At 42.0% G+C, this 21,545-nt stretch overlaps 1 protein-coding gene across 2 annotated transcripts in view; it reads right to left on the reverse strand.

Moving 5' to 3' along the window:
- Window positions 1–21,545, reverse strand: part of LOC137637517 (uncharacterized) — a 60,701-nt gene that overhangs the window by 33,534 nt on the left and 5,622 nt on the right. For both annotated transcript variants that reach the window (XM_068369686.1, XM_068369685.1), the window contains exons 3-4: window positions 16,134–16,184; window positions 15,777–16,028 (exon numbers count right to left, since the gene is read on the reverse strand). In XM_068369686.1, the coding sequence (XP_068225787.1) occupies window positions 15,777–16,028; window positions 16,134–16,184 (303 nt within the window). The remainder of the gene's footprint in view (window positions 1–15,776; window positions 16,029–16,133; window positions 16,185–21,545) is intronic.

Below are 21,545 nucleotides of genomic sequence, written 5' to 3' on the forward strand. Positions count from 1 at the left end.
TATATTCAAAAATTTATTTTACTAATGAAAATAACATTTTTCAATATTAAACTTACCCGATAATCATGTAGCTGATTCACACCCAGGGGGGTGGGTGAAAAACCAGTGTACAAGACTAAAGGATAGCTAAGTATCCCGTATTTCATATAATCAGTTATCCACAATAACAATGAAATAATAAGTACCTGGTAAGGAAGTCGACTTGAACCGTTACTCTGCCTTTAATAAGATCGTCTTCCTTACTGAGCGCAGCGTTCCTCTTGGAAGGCTGAATCAACTCAAAGGTGCTAAAGTATACAGGGCTGCAACCCATACTAAAGGACCTCATCACAACCTTTAACCTCGGCGCTTCTCAAGAAAGAATTGACCACCCGCCAAATCAACAAGGATGTGGAAGGCTTCTTAGCCGACCGTACAACCCATAAAAAGTATTCAAGAGAAAGGTTAAAAGGTTATGGGATTATGGGAATGTAGTGGCTGAGCCCTCGCCTACTACTGCATTCGTTGCTACGAATGGTCCCAGGGTGTAGCAGTACTCGTAAAGAGACTGGACATCTTTGAGATAGAATGATGCGAACACTGACTTGCTTCTCCAATAGGTTGCATCCATAACACTCTGCAGAGAATGGCTCTGTTTGAAGGCCACTGAAGTAGCCACAGCTCCCACTTCATGTGTCCTTACCTTCAGCAAAGCAAGGTCTTCTTCCTTCAGATGAGAATGTGTTTCTCTAATCAGAAGCCTGAATAGTAAGAAACTGAGTTCTTAGAACTTGGAAAAGAAGGTTTCTTGATAGCACACTATAAGGCTTCTGATTGTCCTTGTAAAGGTTAAGACCTTTTTAGATAGTACCTAAGAGCTCTAACTGGGCAAAGTACTCTCTCCAGTTCATTCCCCACCAAGTTGGACAGGCTTGGGATCTCGAACGACTTAGGCCAAGGACGTGAAGGAAGCTCGTTTAGCAAAAACCGAGCTGCAAGGAACATGTAGCCGTTTTAGATGTGAAAACAATGATCCTGCTGAAGGCGTGGATCTCACTTACTCTTTTAGCTGTTGTCAAGCACACGAGGAAAAGAGTTTTTAATGTGAGGTCCTAAAAAGAGGCTGATTGGAGAGGTTCAAATCTTGATGACATAAGGAACCTTAGGACCACGTCTAGATTCCAGCCTGGAGTGGACAACCGACGTTCCTTTGAGGTCTCAAAAGACCTAGGGAGGTCCTGTAGATCTTTGTTGGTGGAAAGATCCAAGCCTCTGTGGCGGAAAACCGCTGCCAACATACTTCTGTAACCCTTGATCGTAGGAGCTGAAAGGGATCTTACTTTCCTTAGATATAACAGGAAGTCAGCAATCTGGGTTACAGTGGTACTGGTTGAGGAAACTGCATTGGTCTTGTACCAGCTACGGAAGACTTCCCCTTGAGACTGATAGATTCTGAGAGTGGATGTTCTCCTTGCTTTGGCAATCGCTCTGGCTGCCTCCTTCGAAAAGCCCCTAGCTCTTGAGAGTCTTTCGAAAGTCTGAAGGCAGTCAGACGAAGAGCGTGGAGGTTCGGGTGTACCTTCTTTACGTGAGGTAGACGTAGAAGGTTCACTCCTAGAGGAAGAGTCCTGGGAATGTCGACCAGCCATTGCAGTACCTCTAAGAACCATTCTCTCGCGGGCCAGAGCGGAGCCAACCAACGTCAGCCGTGTCCCTTTGCGAGAGGAGAACTTCTGAAGTACCCTGTTGACAATCTTGAACGGCGGGAATGCATACAGGTCGAGATGGAACCAATCCAGCAGAAAAGCATCCACGTGAACTGCTGCTGGGTCTGGAATCGGAGAACAATACAATAGGAGTCTCTAGGTTATCGAGGTAGCGAACAGATCTATGGTTGGCTGACCCCACAGGGCCCAAAGTCTGCTGCAAACATTCTTGTGAAGGGTCCACTCTGTGGGGATGACCTGACCCTTCCGGCTGAGGTGAACTGCCATGACATTCATACTGCCCTGAATGAACCTCGTTACCAGCGTGAGCTTTCGATCTTTAGACCAGATGAGGAGGTCCCTTGCGATCTAGAACAACTTCACGAAAGAGTCCCTCCCTGCTTGAAGGTGTAAGCCAGGGCTGTGGTGTTGTCAGAGTCCACCTCCACCACTTTGTTAAGCTGGAGGGACTTGAAGTTTATCAAGGCCAGAAGAACCGCCAACAACTCCTGCAATTGATGTGAAGTGTCCTTTGCTCCTGATTCCATGTTCTCGATCATTCCTGTCCGTCCAAAGTCGCACCCCAGCCCGTGTCTGATGTGTCCGAGAGGAGACGGCGGTCGGGTTTCTGAACAGCCAAAGGTAGACTTCCTTGAGAAGAAAGCTGTTCTTACACCACGCGAGAGAAGACCTCCTCTCTTCGGAAACAGGAACTGAGACCGTCTCTAGCGTCATGTCCTTTATCCAGTGAGCAGCTAGATGATACTGAAGGGGGAGGAGGTGGCGTCTCCCTAACTCGATGAACAGGGCCAGCGATGAAAGTGTCCCTGTTAGACTCATCCACTACCTGACTGAGCATCGGTTCCTTCTCAGCATGCTCTGGATGCATTCTAGGGCTTGGAAGATCCTTGGGGCCGACGGAAAAGCCCGAAAAGCTCGACTCTGAAGATCCATACCCAGGGAGACAATGGTCTGGGATGGGATGAGCTGAGACTCCTCAAAATTGACCAGGAGGCCCAGTTCCTTGGTCAGATCCATAGTCCATCTGAGAATCTCCAGACAGCGACGACTTGTGGGAGCTCTTAAAAGCCAGTCGTCTGACGGAGCCGGACACAAGATCATGGTACTGCTGCACAGTCTGTGAACTGTCAACCATGGGGAAGCGAGGAAGTACAGTGACAACCCGAAGCTGTCTAGACTGTCTGGGTCGTACAGACAACTCCTTATCGGGTTGCTGAGGTTGCCGCACTGCGTCACAACAAGTCACTTCTGCTGGTTGTTGAACGTCTTCCCAGTGACACACTGACTCCGTAAACAAAAAATCCTTTAACAAGGACTAAGCTTGGACTGTATGTCTTGCAACACAGCTCAAGGTCTATGGGAGCAGGTGTGGTAACAGACGGGGTTAGTGACTGAAGTGGAACCATTACCTTCCCTGGAAGCATGTTATGCTTAAATAAAAGTCCATAGGAGGCTACGCAGCTAAAGGCTCCTCTCCAAATGACAGAGTCCTCAAGGGAATATCAGAAGGAGGGAGAAAAGCACTTTCTCATCTACAGGGACCATATCCGAGAAAAGTTAAGTTCTCTCAGTGAGGGTTTCAATGGTGCAAAAGCAGCAGACTAGAAGGCAACATTATGAAACTGCTTGACAGTCTAGTGAGTTGGCAACAACCAAAGATGTATGACTGAGAAGCATGCGGTAAGGTATGCAGAGCATGTTGTATGCAGAGCATGCTGTATGCAGAGCATGCTGTATGTAGAGCATGTTGTATGCAGAGCATGCTGTATGCAGAGCATGTTGTATGCAGAGCATGCTGAATGCAGAGCATGCTGTATGCAGAGCATGTTGTATGCAGAGCATGCTGTATGTAGAGCATGTTGTATGCAGAGCATGCTGAATGCAGAGCATGCTGTATGCAGAGCATGTTGTATGCAGAGCATGCTGTATGCAGAGCATGCTGTATGCAGAGCATGCTGTATGTAGAGCATGCTGTAAGGTAAGCAGAGCGTGTTGCATGGCGTTTAACATTTCTCAGAAATTCCATGACCAGTGCTAGAGTGCTTCATGCATGCTTGCATGGGGTTTTAATATCAACATAATATTTACCTTACATTTATAACTCATGATTCATTTTTGTTTTGAAGATATTTTTGCCATATTTTGCGATATTGTTAAAAATATATTGCAAGGAATACATATATATTTTTATATAAGTAAGACAAATAACCTCCATTATCATAATGTTTGTGTAGGCATACATGTATATGATTACAAATGCAAGTTATGAAAGTAATGAGGTGTTATTATTGTCATTTGTTATTTCTCAAGTTGAGGAAAAAGTGGCAGATGCATGCGTTGAGGTGGCTGACTCATAGCATGAGGTTGCTGCCTCAAGAGTTGCGCTTGCTGTAAGGGTTGCGGATGCGCAGTAGCAGGTTCCTGAGGAACGAGTTAAGGTTCCTGAGGTGTGAGCTGCGAGAGTTGAGATAGCGGCTGCGCAGAACGCAGTTCTTGTCTCGCGAGTTGAGGTTCCTGAGGAGCTAGCCTAAGCTGCAGCGAGTGCTGAGGTGGCTGCCTCATTGATGGAAGAGGTTGTCGTACCTCAAGAGATTGTTGCCTCGCTGGTGGAACCGCAAGCGGAAGCGGAGGAAGTAAGGCATAAGACTCCTGCTCCCATTGCTGAGGTTGCCTTAAGGAAGGTTAAGGTTGCTGCACAACGCTGGTAACTGGCAACTCAGAACGCGGTAAGGTAGCCTGAGGAACCTCAACTTCGTACGCCTGGCAGACTGGACTGCGGTGAGGCAGAGCTCTCGCAGGAGGAGGCGGAGGTTGCTGCACACCGCTGGTAACTGGCAACTCAGAACGCGGTAAGGTAGCCTGAGGAACCTCAACTTCGTACGCCTGGCAGACTGGACTGCGGAGAGGCGGAGCGTTCGCAGGAGGAGGTGTAACCTTCTCAGCCTGAAACTCACGCATTAAGACCCCAAGCTGCGACTGCATGGACTGCAGCAAAGTCGTCTTGGGATCAACAGACGATAAGGTCTGTTGTGGCATCGCCTTACCTCTCTTAGGAGGTGTGCAGTCACCTGAGACTGAGGAGAGTCAGAGCTAACCCAATGACTGCATCCGGGTTGTTGAACTCTAACTTCGTACGTCTGGCATAGGTCTGGACTTTACGTTTAAGAGGTCTTGAGACCTGAGACCAGCGTTTTCTCCCCGAAATTTCTTCTGCAGACGAGCAAAATAAGGGCTCAATCGTCTGCGGGTGGGAGTGACGGTCTCTGGAAGACACGCCCGCAACCACCGAGGATACTTCTGTGCGCCGATCAAGGCCTGCCGAACCCTTTTGCCCTTCGACATTGCTTCTCCCCTGGGCTTGGGAGCTTGCAAGAGGTCCCGGACTGGGAGGACGACTGGCACGCACAGAAGTACCCTCACGCACAACACTGACACACTTTGCGCTAATCACTTATCACTTTGATTTTCTGTTTGCACTTATTTCACTGAACTCGAAACTTTAAGTGGTATGTACCTGAAACACGCAATTCTATCCTTTCTCAAAAGTTAGTAATTGCGAAAAAAGGAATTACAATGTAACAGAAAAATCTAATGAAAGATAAATAATTCAGTGGCTGGAAAGAGACTAAACACTAGATCAAATAAACTACGTTTAAAATCTCTCACCGCATAAAGCTTGAGAACAAGAAAAACTCTAGAAACGTTTACCTTCTTCCCCTAAAGAGACTAGGGAGAAGAGCAAAAACGATAACAACGTTACTCGCTTGAACGAAACGTTTATCCTCCTCTTTCTCCCTCCGTCTCTATCTCTCTCTCTCTCTCTCTCTCTCTCTCTTGACTTAGAACCTGAGAGAAGAGCCCAATCATATATATCGTTAAAACATATTATTGTTAAAGGAAAATATTTCCCAAAATGAAAAGTTCCTTTGTAGAATTAAAACCATTAAGTTAAGAAAGAATGAACAAAACGCTAGACACGGTTACTCTTACTGCAACGTGACACCGTGAAAATTCTCTCTCTATCGTAACAATAGAGCGCAAGTTGAACGTTCTGAAACGTCAACAACTGCAGAGACAAAACAAAACGTTAGTTCAACTTTGAAAACAGTACGAGACTATCAAAGAAATTCTTTCAAAAACATTAAAATAGCATAATATGTTAACAGGTAAAACCGAAATGACGGGCTCAATGTTAATTAACTTCGGTACAAGAAAAGACCGCCTACCATTAGGAAAGGTCGAATATATAAAAATTAATTTTAATAATTTTATAATAAAAGGAAGTTAATCGAAGAGGCCTATAAAAGGCGGAGAGATATAAAAAAAATCTATAACTTTTGTTAAGCAAAATTAAGAAAGAGAGTCTATACTCTCTTAGACACCAACACTTCCGTCTAAGGGAAGGGTCGGCCATTTAAAGGTGAAAGAAAGTTCATACTCTCTTCGTCACCATAATTAAATTAATTCCAAAAGCTAACTAAGCTAATATAGAAGTTTCTAGTATAGCGAATAGCTGCAAATTTTAGAGAAATACTTCACCAAACCGTGAACAATACTCCAAAATCATAAGCGTATCCAAGAACGTCTTGCCGGAAGCACGACAGAGGAAAAAGTGAGGTGGCGTCAACAACAAGTACTGTAGTACCTGGCCACAGGTGGCGCTTGTGAGTACACCCCCTTCTAGTGTAGTGATAGCTGGCGTATCCCTCCCGTAGAATTCTGTCGGGCAACGGAGTTGACAGCTACATGATTATCGGGTAAGTTTAATATTGAAAATTCACTTTTTGTAAAATCAGGAAACTTTCATGTGAAAAATGGACACCATTGAAAGTGTTTCCTATACATTGATCAAAAGGAAAGTGTTTTCTATAAAGTGATAAAATAGAAAATGTTTCCTATATACTGATCAAATAAAAGGTATTCCCTATAAATTGATAAAATTGAAACTGTTTCCTATACATTGATAAAAGTGTTTCCTATACATTAATCATATAGTGTTTCCTATACATTCATCAAATAGTGTTTCCTATACATTAATCAAAAAGTGTTTCCCATACATTAATCACATAGTGTTTCCTATACACTGGTCAAATGGAAAGTGTTTCCTATACATTGATAAAATAGTGTTTCCCATACATTGATGAAGTAAAGTGTTTCCTATGCAGTGATAAATAGTGTTTCCTATACACTGATCAAATAGTGTTTCCTGTACACTGATCACTTAGAAACAGTTTCCTACACACAGATCAAACACAGTCGGCCTTCTTTTATCGCAGGTTCTTTCTTTGCGGTTCAATTTTTTTTCCAAGAACTTTCTGGTCCTAGCTCTCTCTGTACAGAGTATATCCATTTACTGAGGTAAAAAATTACATCTGTATTTGAAATAAACTGGATTTTGATTATAATGGTGTTTCCCTTAACTGTATCCAATAATACTGCATGTAATATACATATTCTAATATCTTATTCACAATTAAAAACAGCAAATTACAATCTTTTGCATTGTTTACATTCAAATCAGCTGATCAACCCTGCCTAGTCCGTCGTCAACCTCAAATTTTCAGAACAAATAACTCCCTTATTACCAAGGCATGCTACCGAAAGACATTTCACATTTACTAAAAGAAACAATTATTACTTGATCTATCATTTTCCAATTAGCATATTAATTCCAAAAGTTTTATTTGAAATGCTTCTCTCATGTTTTATTTACTTGTACTGTTGAATCGCATAGCATTATAATTACTTGGTGAGTTACAACTCCAGTAGTATAAGGAGGATGATGTAAGCCCAAGGGCTCCAAAAGGGAAAATACCCCAGTGAGGAAAGGAAACAAGGAAAAATTTTTTTTTTTTAAGAACAGTAACATTTAGCTCTGTGGTGCTTGATTATAAAGCCTCAATTAAGACTTTGTAAAAACAGACTTCATAAAAAAAAAAAAAAAAGAGAGAGAGAGAGAGAGAGAGAGAGAGAGAGAGAGAGAGAGAGAGAGAGAGAGAGAGAGTTCTTATGATCTTGAACTTGTTTACCGTGACACTGTTTACATCTGCTGGAAGTCTAAAACAAGTATTTGCTCTTTTCTATGTAAAGAAATTGCCACATTGAGTGGCTCTGTAACTTTTCAATTCCAGTTTGTCTCTGTTACCTCTGGATTGATTTGTGCTATGTGTGAATAGATCGTTGTAATCTACATTTGATATTCCTTCAAGAATTTTGAAAGCCTCTAATAACAGTCCCCTTAATTGTCGAGTTTGTAGATTAAATACTGTAAGTTCAAACGTTTCATCCTTTGTCTTTGTTCAAATTGCCTTCGTGTTGGAACTAGTTTGGTTGCCTTTAGCTTGTAGTGCTTCCAGTCTATCTATATCCTTCTGAATACTTGGAGCACAGAATTGGACTCTGTATTCTAGATGGGGTCTTACTAGTGATGTGTACAGCTGAAGTACAGTGTCTTTGTTTCTGTATTTGAATTGTCTCTTTAAGTAACCTATAGTTTTTGTGCTTTCTTTTCAGCATTTATGCTGTTTGGTAAACTTGAAATCCTTACTGATAATAATACCGAGATCTTTCTTTTGGTCCACACTTCTATTTCATTATCCAGCAATGAATAACCTGACTGTGGGTTACTATACCCATTGTGCATGACTACATTTCCCACAGTTGAAAGGCAATTTGTTATTTTCTGGACCATGCTCCTAGATTCAATAGATCCTCACTTAAGGCTTCTACGTCTTTTGAGTTCGCGGCATTCATACCTAGTTTAGTATCATGGGAAAATTTTACTATTCTACTAGTTAACCCTAAATCTATGTCGTTAATGTAGATCAGAAATAACAATGGGCCAAGAACGGATCCTTAGGTACTCCGCTTGTAACAGCTGCCCACTTTGAAGATTCTCCACTGATTATAACTCTCTATTTTCTGTTAGCCAATCTTCGATCCATTCAGCAGGCTCGTCAGTGATGCCAAGTGCTCTAATTAATTTTTATGAGGAATTTTGTCAAAAGCCTTTTGAAAGTCTAGATATATGATGGCTATTGCCGTGCTTTTGTTATAAATGCTGAACATCTTTCGCGATTGTTAATACGACACTTTACACTGTTATTTAGTGATTTTTAAAGCTAAGTATCACGTGACTTGCACTTTTTAACATTAAGCTGCACCGGCAATTTCTGACAAAATTTCAAAATTTGAATCTCGTGTAGCAATTTTTTGCAGTTACAACATTTAGTGTCAGATTTTGGGTTTTCGCGTTATATAAAATCAACGAATACCAAACGCGTATGTGACGAAAGTTAAGAGTAATTTGTATTTTTCCTAACTATACAAACCTGAGACCTTTACTTAGTCAAATAGAAAACAGAGAAGTTTGAATGCAGCAGTTAAAATTATATTGAGGTACAAACAACAGTCAGGTGCTTATCTGTTGATAGCGGGGAGGAGTCACCGCTCACTGACAACTCACAGAGATGGAAGCCTGGGAAAAAATACAAATTACTTTTACCTGGGAGACCCATCCTTAGATTGGAGGAGGTCCCCGTTCCAAATGGCTGGAAACTGGAAACCCGAGCATCTTGAATACTATAATGAGAGTAGGGGTTCCTTACACCAGTGGGAATCAAGGCCTTGGTCGGAATCCTGTGTAGGAGACCTAGCCAAGTACTGTACAGTAATATGTCTAGATACAAAAGTTTATGCATACAAAAACTCAAAATACGAAAAGGCATACTGCACCAAGATTTTTTTTTTTGCCTCATATTACAAAAAAAAAAAAAGAAAAACTTGGGAAACCAAACGGAATTCGTCGAACAAATAAATAATTTTAAAATTAGCGCACTGCACGAACTATAAACTCATCACCATCGTCCATCTCTCCCATTGGTTATCTCCCTACCCCACTAGATATAGTCGTAAATCCTGCTCTCCTATTGGTCAGCAGCTTTCCCAATCATACATCTATGTACTATATCGGCGTTCCTCAACCATTTCGTTTCGGCATCGCTATCATTACCTCCGCCAACAAAGTTAGAATGAGGTTATGTTTTACCCCGCTTGTGTGTGTGCGAGTGTGAACAGCTTCCCGGTCACAATTTTCATCGCAGAGTAATGAAATTTACAGTTATGTTAAAAAGCTGGAAATAATCAAATTTTGGAAGGTCAAGCAAAATGTCCAATTCACGTAATCAGCCATAAGTTTGGATATCGTTCTCACAGACTTTAAACTCAGTTCATATTTGAATGTATGAGAATCCACGCCAATTAACACATGTTAAGGTTTCATCTCAATGTCGAGTCCAAGGTCAAGGTTATGCTAAAGGTCGAATTCCAGTCATCAACCATGCAGCCACACTTTTAATCATAAGGTAATGGAACTTGCTGGGATTTTAAACTGTTATGTGAAGAGCTGAAAATGATTAAATATTGGAAGGTCAAAAGTCCAATATCAGTCCAAAAGGTCAAGATATAAGCTGCCCTGGTGGAGGTCTGCACTCAATAGAGTGCCCCTCTAGTTCAGATTGAATTCGTGTTGGTAATTTTCATTTTGTACTTATAAAGTTTTCAAACTGGGAGGAACGTAGAGAGTAGAGGTCCCCTTTTTGTTTTGTTTCATTTGTTGATGTCGGCTACCCCCCAAAATTGGGGAAGTGCCTTGGTGTATGTATGTACTTAAAGTTTTCATGTTGCTTTATTCAACCCCTAATTCTATAGCCAGGGGTCCCAAGAATCTTTGCTGAGAAGAGGATGCTTTCTATGGAGACGAAGCTGAAGATAAGCAAGAAATATGAGGCTGTCATGCGGTCGAGTGTGATCGCTAGGGAGTACATCCGAAATGTGCCACCGAAAGGCACCATCCTAAAGCAGAAATTAAGGAGATGCTATCTTATTATCAAAAACTTGCAGATTTTATAGAAAAGAAATACCTAGAAATGGTTCACATAGGTCATCTGCTTGTGCAGTTTAATGACATTTACCCTAGTCATCTCAGGAGCAATTTAAAAAGTAGGTAGAAACAAGCTTCCTTGGATTGACATTTTTTAAAAAAGCCTTAGTAAAACAGGTGAAGGTCAAAGTGTTCTGAAAAAAAACAGAAAAGTTAAAGTAAAGAAGAAATTAATAAAATTTAGAAATTGCAAAACGTAAAATATGTAAAAATTTAGAAATAGCAAAAAATGAAGTTAATTCTAAGTTCCCCTTAGTCAACTGTATAATGTTTTCTGACATCTGCCCTCCTCCTCTGCCACCACTTTTGTTTTCAGACATCGCTTCACTCAAAAGGTAGGGTTCCATATTTTCGTATTAGTATTTTCCAATCATCATTGCATTTTGCTCTAATATTTACACTTATGGGTATTAACGGTTAGGTTAGGTATATTGAATGATTCTAATATAAATGTCCCTATTTCATTCAGGTTAATTCCTCCTTTGGGCAGGGGGGGGGATTGATCAAACATGTTGTGTAATAGCTTTTGTGTTTAGATTTTGTGAGCTGGAAAAGGCAGGATTTTTAATATTTTCCTTTATAGCGTTTTTAGTATATTAAAAATCTAAGAGCTTATAATTAGTGAATTTTGAAAAGAAAAAATTTTTCTTATATAACAGAAAAGAGGTTTAACAGCTTTTGTGTTTAGATTTTGTGAGCAAGAAAATGCAGGATAAATAATTGTTTTCATTAGTGTTTTTTTAGTAAGTTGAAAACCAACGTACACTCAGGCACACTATTCTCTCTCCAATTGCTTATCTACGACAGATCTAATTTAATGTTGTTCCTGATCTTAAGGTATTTTATATTGTTATTTAATACTTCTTATAGCCTACAGATTATTTCTCTATTTCCTTTCCTCACTGGGCTATTTTCCCTGTTGGTGCCCTCTGGCTTATAACATCCTGCTTTTCCAACTAGGGTTGTAGCTTAGCAAGTAGTAGTAGTAATAATAATAATAATAATAATAATACCCTTATTATAAAATTTAATGTTTTCTTAGGGCTTGGAAAAATTAGGTGATTTACATGTAAAACGAGACTCATTTTACAAGAAAATTATGATACAAAAGCCACTCCGGAACAAATGAATTTTGAATTGATTATGGATTTGCCTGGCTACATCTCACTCCATCTCGTAAGATGGGTGGGGAAGTTTCTTTACTTACATTCCAGTCTTACACTGCAATATATAGGGGTTTGTGTCTAAAAAAGGTTTATGATTTGTGTGTGTGTAAAAAAAAAAAAAAAAAAAAAATTCTTTTATTTGAATACCCCTCTGTGGCAGGCCCCCTCCCCCAAAAATACCTTAATCTGTTATTATTTTCTTTTACAGGTATTGACAGCAGCCCCCTACACTCAGTAGGGAAAGAAGCTGAGACCATTCTGCTAAGTAAATAGGTAGATGAATGTGATTTATTGCCTGTTACTATTGTGTTAGTGGTCTGTGATGCTGCTCTATATTCATATTATCTGGCCTGTGAACCTAAGTCCCTTACTCTAAGGTTAGACTGAATAACACAAAAACAAAATGCATTATAAGGCCATTGTCTATTGCTCGTGTTCGGCAGTCAACCCGGTAAAGTTGATGACTATTTTGTGTCTGTATGCGAACAAATGGGGAAGAATATCGTTATATGAGATTGTGTCATAAACATTAATAGTTCACAAGAGCTATTGAAATGGAATGGGACTGTGTTCGAGTTTAGTCTGAATTGTTCCAGAATTATCAAAACCCCTTCCAAGAATGAGAGATTTAGGCACTACTGTAGTTGGTCAAGAAAGTTTCGATGACAATGGAACCTTATCACAGTGCAGGTTTACAATTGGAGATTTTCTAGACATTGCTATTGTGGGCCCACAGAGACCTGCAGAGCGTCGTGTGCGGCCATACTGTTCAACCTTCTCCCCAGGGGGAGTGGCCACAGCCTCTCCCGGCCCATCAACTTTCCTGATACCCAGCAGGAGCTTCAGGAAGGCCTTGACACTGCTGGTTGCTTAGTTCTCCTTCGAAGTCTTCTGATTCGAGATTGATGTCCTCTTCATCTGGGTCATCCTTAAACTGCTGTATCCTGTTCTTGGATCCTTACAACCTGGAGCTGATGGGAAAGCCTTGTACCCAGACAGAGAAGCAGGAGCAATCTTCCCATCCTTACTCTCCTTACTGTGGGCACAGGATGTGGAGGGAGAGTGATAGCCAGACGTCCTTCTCCGATCTTCTGGAGCGACGTATGGTGGGCGGTTATCCGGCTGAATATCTGCCCTTGTTTTTAAGATGGAGGAGGATGTTCTGTAATAAACCTGACTGGGGGCATATGATAATTGTCCACCAACAAGATCTCCTCCGGGAGAGTGACCTGTATGGGTCCAGATGCGGTTGTCGCCACTAAGAAGGGTGTGACTGGAACCCTACCCCTGTTGCACATTCTGAAACTAAGCCAGATACAGAACACGCTTGGTGAAGAGTAGTGGGATTCTTTCGCCCAGAAGCTCCCAATCTTGCTTGGAAGTGAAGTTAGTGTGATCCATCCAGTGAAGAGATGGCTCCTGCAGCGTGTGATTACCTGAAATATGCCACGTGCGAGTAGGAGATTGGTTCCTTCAGGCAAGCTTGGGTTGATCCTCTGAATGATGTCTAACAATGAATGCTCCGCTTGCCCAGATTGCAATCTTGAAGGTCTGTCAGAAGCTGAGTTAGAAGGGGTCCTTTTGCTCCTAATTATCTCCTCAGGAGAGGAGCGCCTGTGACGATCAAATAATGATCACCTGCGACAATCAGGCGGAGAGCGTTTTGAGGATGTTGAAGTTGCTGATCATAATCTCCATGACTGGCAAGAACAGGGGAGCTGCAAGAAGTCTGCTCTGCAGGCAAACGCTTAGCCCGATCCTACGAGAACATCGACGATTGAAGGAGACCGACCGTTATCCCCTAAGGAGGAATGGACAAAAGACCAGAGTTGAGCGCAAAGCGTGCTTGGATGACATTTGAAGCGAGGATGACTAACAAGGCAATACTCATCCTGAAGAAGAACTTACAGGAGAAACTCAGAGAAGAATATCGATGCTCTGAGGAATGAAAAGGCGACGAGCATCTCAAAGCACATCTAGCTGATGCATTCTCACGATACATGTGACGAGGAGGTACACCTGGAAGTTGTTCCGGGACTGAAGCTCCAGAGCCAGGTCCAAGATCATCCTTTGCAGGCAAAGAGGCAACAACCAGGAATGACTAGGCAGGCAGGTCTCTCCTCCAATAGGGTAACCTTGGATGCCAAAGGGGGTACACAGCAACCCTAAAACATCAGACCTCTAAAAAGGCAGTGGCTCCCCCTGAGGAGGAGCCCCCATGTTTCACTAAGGGAAACACAAGGACCCTCGTGCAAATGGATTTGCCTGGAGTTGAAGGGCCACCCCTCTTGCTTGACTGGCCCCTAAAGAAAGGCAAAGGAGAGTCAGAATGAAGAGTACATGGGGTTGGAAGACCTTAGAGGATGAGTCCAAAGACAAGGAATCCCTCCTCCTGCCCTACTTCTCCCTTGGGGAGGATGGCCACTTTTGATATTCATTACACAGCGACACTTATGAGGGGGCATGCCCTCGGCATTGAGAACACAACCAATGAGGATCCACTTCTGGAGCACTCATAGATGTGCCACAGATCTTTGGCGACGCTCCCGGACATTTCTACATAATGGGCAGACTCCTCCAAAAAGCAGACACTTACAGCAAACATGCTGGAAAGAAAAAAAGAAAATAAATCATTATCAAATTCCACTAAATAGCTCCAGCCAGTGAGAACATATGCACTCACAAACGGCTAAGATCTAAGAGAGTTGTCAGTAAGCAGAGGGGGAGTTGTTGCCTACCAGAGGTTGTTTACACCTAATCATAATTTTAAACCGCTGTGTTCTAGCTTTGCCGTTTTCTATCTCCTAGGTAAAGGACGATGGTTTGTATTTGTGTAGGAATAAATAATATTTAGAGAATAGAGATTTTGGTATGCCATTGAGCAGCCTATAAACATAACCCTAAGTTTCAAATGTCTATCTTCACGAGCTTTCATCAACAACAATAACACAGTAATAACCAGGTCTATGGCATTGCTTGGTTCTAAGAAATTTGACACAGCTCGCATATTGGTCTTATAAAATGACTTATATATTCCTTATACACATAAAACACGAGAAAGTACTTTTAACCTGCTATCATTTTATAAAAACCAGATACCTATATTAATAATGCTGAACAGACAAAACGAGGGTTATTACTGTACACAAGAAAACCTATTTAGTAGTTATCCCTTATTTCCAACAGCATTGGAGGAAAAATCAATTTTTGATACAGGATCTTATAGTTTTAACTAAGTTCATGATATCACAGGTGGAAAGTATTGTTCAAGGAAATATAAAAAAAATATGGAATTTGTTGCAACCACTGGATTAAGAAGTACCAGCCTGGTACTACTTTGTACATAGAGAACAAATCAAAAGTTCCTAGATGACACTTTAAATTGACTGCACAAGTAATAATTCAGCACCTGGAGTTATCAAATAAGGGATAATGCACAAACAAGGATACCATCAAATATCCTCAGCATAGATTTATCCGGAGTGATATCTACTTATTACTAAATAAACAGTTATCCAGCACTCAAATCTAACTAACCTTAACTAGGTGTTTTAACATAAGTAAATTAAGAGGTCTGTATTTCATATGGACAAAATCTTTCAGACCTTTAAGGGCTAAACTTTTACACAACAAATATCATCTACTTCATGAAGATATGGCTTAGATAGATGCCACTGAAGAACATGCAAAATGTTTGCTTTCCCTGCACATCATGCTGGGAGCTGTTCCCAAAATTAGGCAGCACTAGAAAACTGTCAGTTGCCAATAGTAGTACCTAATCAATAAATGAACAATGCATAGCAAGGGAAGAAGCTAAGCTTAGGTCCACAAACACTGTTTCATACAAGGTAACATCAACACGAAGAGCAATTAAAACCCTTCCCTTTCTATTGTCCTCTCCCCCAATCTAAAACATGCTTCCTAAAGTACATGTATTATTCTAACTTGCATTTAGTGACCTACCCTCGCTTTTGGTAGCCCCCTTCAAAGTCACCACGTCCACGCCCTCTTGGTGCTCCGCGACTCGTGGGTGCTCCGCGACCTGACGGCGCTCCTCGACCTCTGTAGCCGCCGCCTTCGCCACCTCCATAACTACCACGAGGACCACCAGACCCTCTCCCACGGAAGCCACCTCGAGAGGGACCGTAAGAGCTGCCGCGGAACCCACCTCTCATATTTCCTCTAAACCCACCTCTGTATCCATCAGGTGCACCACTAAAAGCAAGAAAAGATTTCACAAAATGAGTTAGGCATTACTTCTCAATAAAAGATTATACATCAGCTGTTTAGACAGAAAAAGAAATAAAAAATTAAACTCACCGTCCACCACGGAAATTTCCTCGGCCACGAAAGCCACCACGCATTGGGCCACTGTAAAGAAAAAAAGTTGAAAGTTAAGTTATACAGTAACAGTAGGCATCTGAAAAGAAATTTAATATTAATCAAGAAAAAAATCTTAAATAGTTTACTTTAAAATCTTACTCAATATTCATTTTACTACATGTTTCTAATTGAAAATTATGGAACATGACTAAAATATCAAATGCTGAGGCCTGTGATGTCATTCAGCAGCTAAATATAACTGGGAAAACCTTGCAGTTAAACTATGGGAGTATAAGTCAAAAAGTTGGACAAGTAGAAGAGAAAAAGTGGGAACAAAAGTAAAGTAAGACATAAAGCCCCGTGTAACTGGGGGCAAAGGAATGCTGTGAAGGCCTTAAGTAATGTCAAGAGTATATCGCAAGAGGTGCACTGATGTTACTAACTCACGACAGAGTACTGTATACAGTTTTTGAAGCAGAGCAAGAGAAAGGAAAACAATATATTTAGAATCATTTTGTATTCTTCCTCACAATACAACCTGAGACATGATTTCAGCGATGCCAAAAACGATCGTTGGAAAAGTTAAGTGACGGGTGGCAGGATATAAACAGTGGCTGGTAGGCCCCACCCACCTGACAGGCAGCACTATCTTCATACTGACCTTTGACTTAGGACTTATGGGATAGTTGAGGCGGGTAGTGTAATGTAAAGATGTGTTTTGCATGGTTATGAAAAATACAAATTGATGTTAACATTTGTGCTTTGTTCCAATACAAAGCATTGACCTTTAATAGGAGACTTATTGTAAAAGGGCAAAGTCCCTATATCCAAACTGGCTATCTGACAAGGGCAACGTCCGTACTATCAACTTACTATATACATAACCATGAAAATGAGACAGGAGTTAGGCTAGGTCTCTACCAGCAACTAGTAGATGGTTTCAGAAGAATTTATATCCCTATGTATATGAATATCCAAATGTATAGGCATTATAAAGACTGGATGAGCATACATTCCTTCATCTTTCCTTCTGGTCAGAAGGCTTAGGAAATACTTTCATATTTCAATACAGATCCTATTGTAATGATAAGATTGAGTAGCTTACCTATATCTAGCATCTGGAGGGGTAGAAAAAAGGTAAAATGGCCAGGCATTCTTCCCTTCCATTCTTAGGCAGACATACAGTCCCCAACTAATGAACATAAAGGGGACCCTGAGACTGTGCGCTGCACGAACTGTTTGTAAATCTGCATCCTGAAGTACTGTATAACAGTTCTTGTGATAGCTGGAGAGAAGACTTCTCAAAATTTATATCAATCATCAAATCGAGACAAAAGGAAGAAGTCTGTCTCGGTGTGAGAGGAGGGTCTCCACCAAGTCTGTGAGAATCAACTAAGCATCGAGTTACCGAAAGATACGAATGACGTTAGCATGGGGCCAGGTTGATACTAGGATGGACTGGGATCTGGAAGTATACGTCTTTGAGATTCACTGTGATCAAGATATCCGCCTGTCTATCTGTTTTTGCAATCTCCATCTAGAACGGAGTTTGCATAACAAACTTGTTCAAACCAGATATCAATAACTGATCTCCAGCCTCCAGACGCTTTCTCTACAAGACTGTAGAAACATAGAGATCCGTTGAGGATCTCTTTTTAAGCACCCATCTCCAACTTGGTCTGCACTTCTGTCTGAATGGAGAAATTTTTCACTGAGCCTTTCACTTTTCACGAAGTAACAAGACATCATTGGATGTTGTGTCAAAGGAGCGGAAGAGAACATGAACGGGGCGTGGTATCCCCATTAGAGGACTGCTCTTCAGAGATCCTATCATGGTGGTCACGTAGGAGGAATGGACCCGCCATAGTGGGAGCAGCCATGTCTCCCACCTCTGTCCCTAGGACCCTTGCCAAGAAAGGGCTGCTCAAGAGATTGCTTCTCGGTGTTGGACTGCCTCGAAGCATTTGACGTCCCTGGACTGCCTCGAAGCATTTGACGTCCCATGTGCCTAACTACGCATGGGGGACATCCTCAGTGAGGATGGTACTGAAGAGTAAAGGTGGCAAATCACCTCCATGTGGAGGAGGAGTCTTGAACACCTCCATTGTTTTTTGGACCGCAGTCCTGTTAAAAGCTGCATTCAAAATCATCCGCATTGTTTACTCTATTATAGGATGATTGGTTGTAACTGCATTTTAAATACTGCCCAGAAGCTTGCATTTTCATACTGTAGGTTATCTTTAAATACTCTCTGTTGAATGCGTGGAAATAACGTGGGATTTTTTTTTTCTATCCTTTTTTAACCTAGTTATTGTGGGACTGAAGTGAACAGGGATACTGTACTAGTTTTTTCCCTTACAATATAAATTTATTATGAGAATTGAAATTGTCTTTTAATATAATTTACATTTTTTTCTCTTTCTCCTGATGTTCTAAAAGTTTACTTCAGCTTGAAGAGATCTTACCTAAAGATTTTCCCCAGAATTAAATCAACAGTCATACTACTGTACCTGTTTATTAAGTAAGCTCAAGGCAAGACAAGAAAATAGGGAAATTTGAGGTTCTGTCTGGGTCCCCTTACCCAGTATAAAAAAAATTGAGGGGTGGTGCCCTGTGCCCAGTTCTCTTGACTGTTTACCTTTTGCCCAGATTTATGGGTATTCCACCGTTTTATCTTTTTGTGTAGTGAACGTTGGAGTGTGGTTGGCAGTCTGCGTGCTACATCTGGCCACAGTCGGCAAACCACTACACCGTTAACCTAAGCAAAGAGTAACTAGCCCTGAGTTTGTCCGTAGATCCTGCAACCTGAAATATGAACTCCTTCCCGGCTTCCTTCACCATCAGAGACCAGGGTAATTCAATCATGGACTTCCATGTTCTGGGGGCATGGCAGAAGATGTCAAGGACCACATCCTTCCGAGGGGAGCGAGATGAATCGCCCAGTCCGTTGATTTTCCTTATGTAGGGCAAGACTTACTTGAAAGAAAGGTCTGACTTACTACAATCAGTAGCAGAGGTCTTATGGGCTAGCGGGTAAAGGCAGCCCCACGTCCGAGTGTTTCGCTTCTTCGTCCTTGAACTTATTGAACTCCAAGCTCACACCAATAGGAGCCTGGGCCGAGACAGGATTGGAGGGAAGGAAGGTTCTGCGTTGTAGGCAACGACGGGTCTGGAACAGAACAATGAAGTATCCTTCTAGTGTTCTGGGATGTCGTAAGCTTTTGAGACCCAATTCTTTGGAAGAGCTTTTGTATCCTTTCCCTCCCTGGATTTAACCACGAAGTAGGCAGGAAGAGAAGAAGTTTCCTTCCGAGGATCCCCCACTAGCTGCACAGGCAGTACTTCTAGGCCTTGTATCCATGGGTGGATAGGAACTTCGAGGGGATCCAGACACTACAAAAGGGATAGTGATGGGTCGAGAATAGACAGCTGGTAGGGGCGCTGGAAGAGCACCGACAACTGGCCGTTTCATAGCCTAACCGAGCTCTAGGAACCATGACGCATCCTTCGCTAATGAAGGGATGGCCGCAGCATCTCCCAAGGGAGAGCGCTCATGGGAATACTGATTATAAGCACCTGCTTCTCTCGGTGAGCATACCAAGATACATGTAGGCGCTAACAAGGAAGCGAGTGTTAAGGGGAAAAGAAACTAGACCTTGGTCACCAGTAGGAGCTCGCCCACCCATCCCACCTACATGTAATTGATAAGTGCGCAACAACAAGCATGCCTATAACGCCTTGAAAAGGGACTGGACGTTCACGAGCCGAAGCAACGTGAAACAGTACGAGATTAATTGATTGACTAATTTGAAGTTTCCTGGCATCCTGACATTGAAGGTCATTGATGCCGATATCGTGAAACAGTGCGAGGGAACTCGCAGGAGGACCTACAGCTGGTTCATGAGTAGCATGATTGTACTTGTGAGGCACATATGCTCGGATGAGGACAAGCAAGGCAAATGTGGCCTGCTCTTGACCGCGAGCGGCAATTGCTCACAAACGCTATAACTTACCAGCACTTCCACCACAGGAGTAGACGCCCGAGGCAAGGCCCCGAAGAGGACCACAGCCACGACTCGGTGGGAAGGGGATGTGACTACAGGCGTTGAAGGCTACTATCACCAGAGAGCTCCGAAGAGCTAGAGCAAGTCATGACGGGTCGAGTACCTGCTACCAATGCCCTCTAGGGGGAGACCCCTCTAGTGAGGAAGCCTTCTCATGCTAGCAATAGGGGCAAAGGAGCCAAAGGCTTCTCCTGAAGGGTGAGCCCAGCGTGCTGATCAAGTCCAATAGGACGAGGAAGCCCAGCAAGCGCGCTCACCAAGGGTGGATCGTGGCCAGGGCTGGTACTCCGTAGAGAACCTACCACCAACTCCTAAGGCAGGCAGGGAGTTGGAGAGGGCACCTCAATAAGGGGCACGAGACCTAATGGAAAGAATGCCGCTACAATGGCTCAGAGGCAGAAAGCCATGGACAACCCATGAGGAGGTAGCTGTGCACTCCTACTGTGCCCCAAGTTTAAGCACCTGTACAAGTCGTTCCTTAGCGAGAGGAACAGAAAGCCCAAGTAGTCAGGGGCCCTCTTCGCGAAGGTTAGGTAACAGACAGACGCAAAAGTGTGAATTCACGAATACTTACTGCCCTAGAGTGGGATAACTCCTAACTTAACCTAACAACTCACAGCCATTGCCTAATAATCAACACAGTAAGTACTGCCTGATATTCTTTTAACATGGTTTCTATTAAAGTATAGTTGGTCCTATCTAGTAATACTGTATAACACTCGCTGATACTGAAGTGTATACTACTGTAATATACAGTACTACTATCACTACAGTAAAGCTTAACTGTACTGTATGCGTTCCCTATTTTCGTTCGGACAACTTGACTTACCACAAACGTAACCTATATTTACTATAAACATTGCTTTAATTCTGTACTGTCAGAGATGCCAACCAACTTTCTAATAGAAAAAACTGATTAACTTTAAGGGATTTTCACCTGCTTTAATTCTCTAAGTTATGAATTCTTAAGAATCAATATTAAGTAACTTACTAGCACCTGGATAGTCAAATGATTTTATGATGGAAGAATACAGTGAACCCTCGTTTATCGCGGTAGATAGGTTCCAACGCGGCCGCGATAGGTGAAAATCCGCGAAGTAGTGACACCATATTTACCTATTTATTTAACATGTATATTCAGACTTTTAAAACCTTCCCTTGTACGTAGTACTGTTAACAAACTACCCTTTAATGAACAGAACACTTAATGCATGTACTACAGTACCCTAAACTAAAACAGGCACAAATATTAAAGGTGATTTTATATCATGCATTTCCTAAACATGCTAAAAAGCACGATAAAAAATGGCAACCAATGTTTTGTTTACATTTATCTCTGATCCTA

The sequence above is a fragment of the Palaemon carinicauda genome, unplaced genomic scaffold (assembly GCF_036898095.1).
Source record: "Palaemon carinicauda isolate YSFRI2023 unplaced genomic scaffold, ASM3689809v2 scaffold80, whole genome shotgun sequence".
NCBI classification, from domain to species: Eukaryota; Metazoa; Arthropoda; class Malacostraca; order Decapoda; family Palaemonidae; genus Palaemon; species Palaemon carinicauda.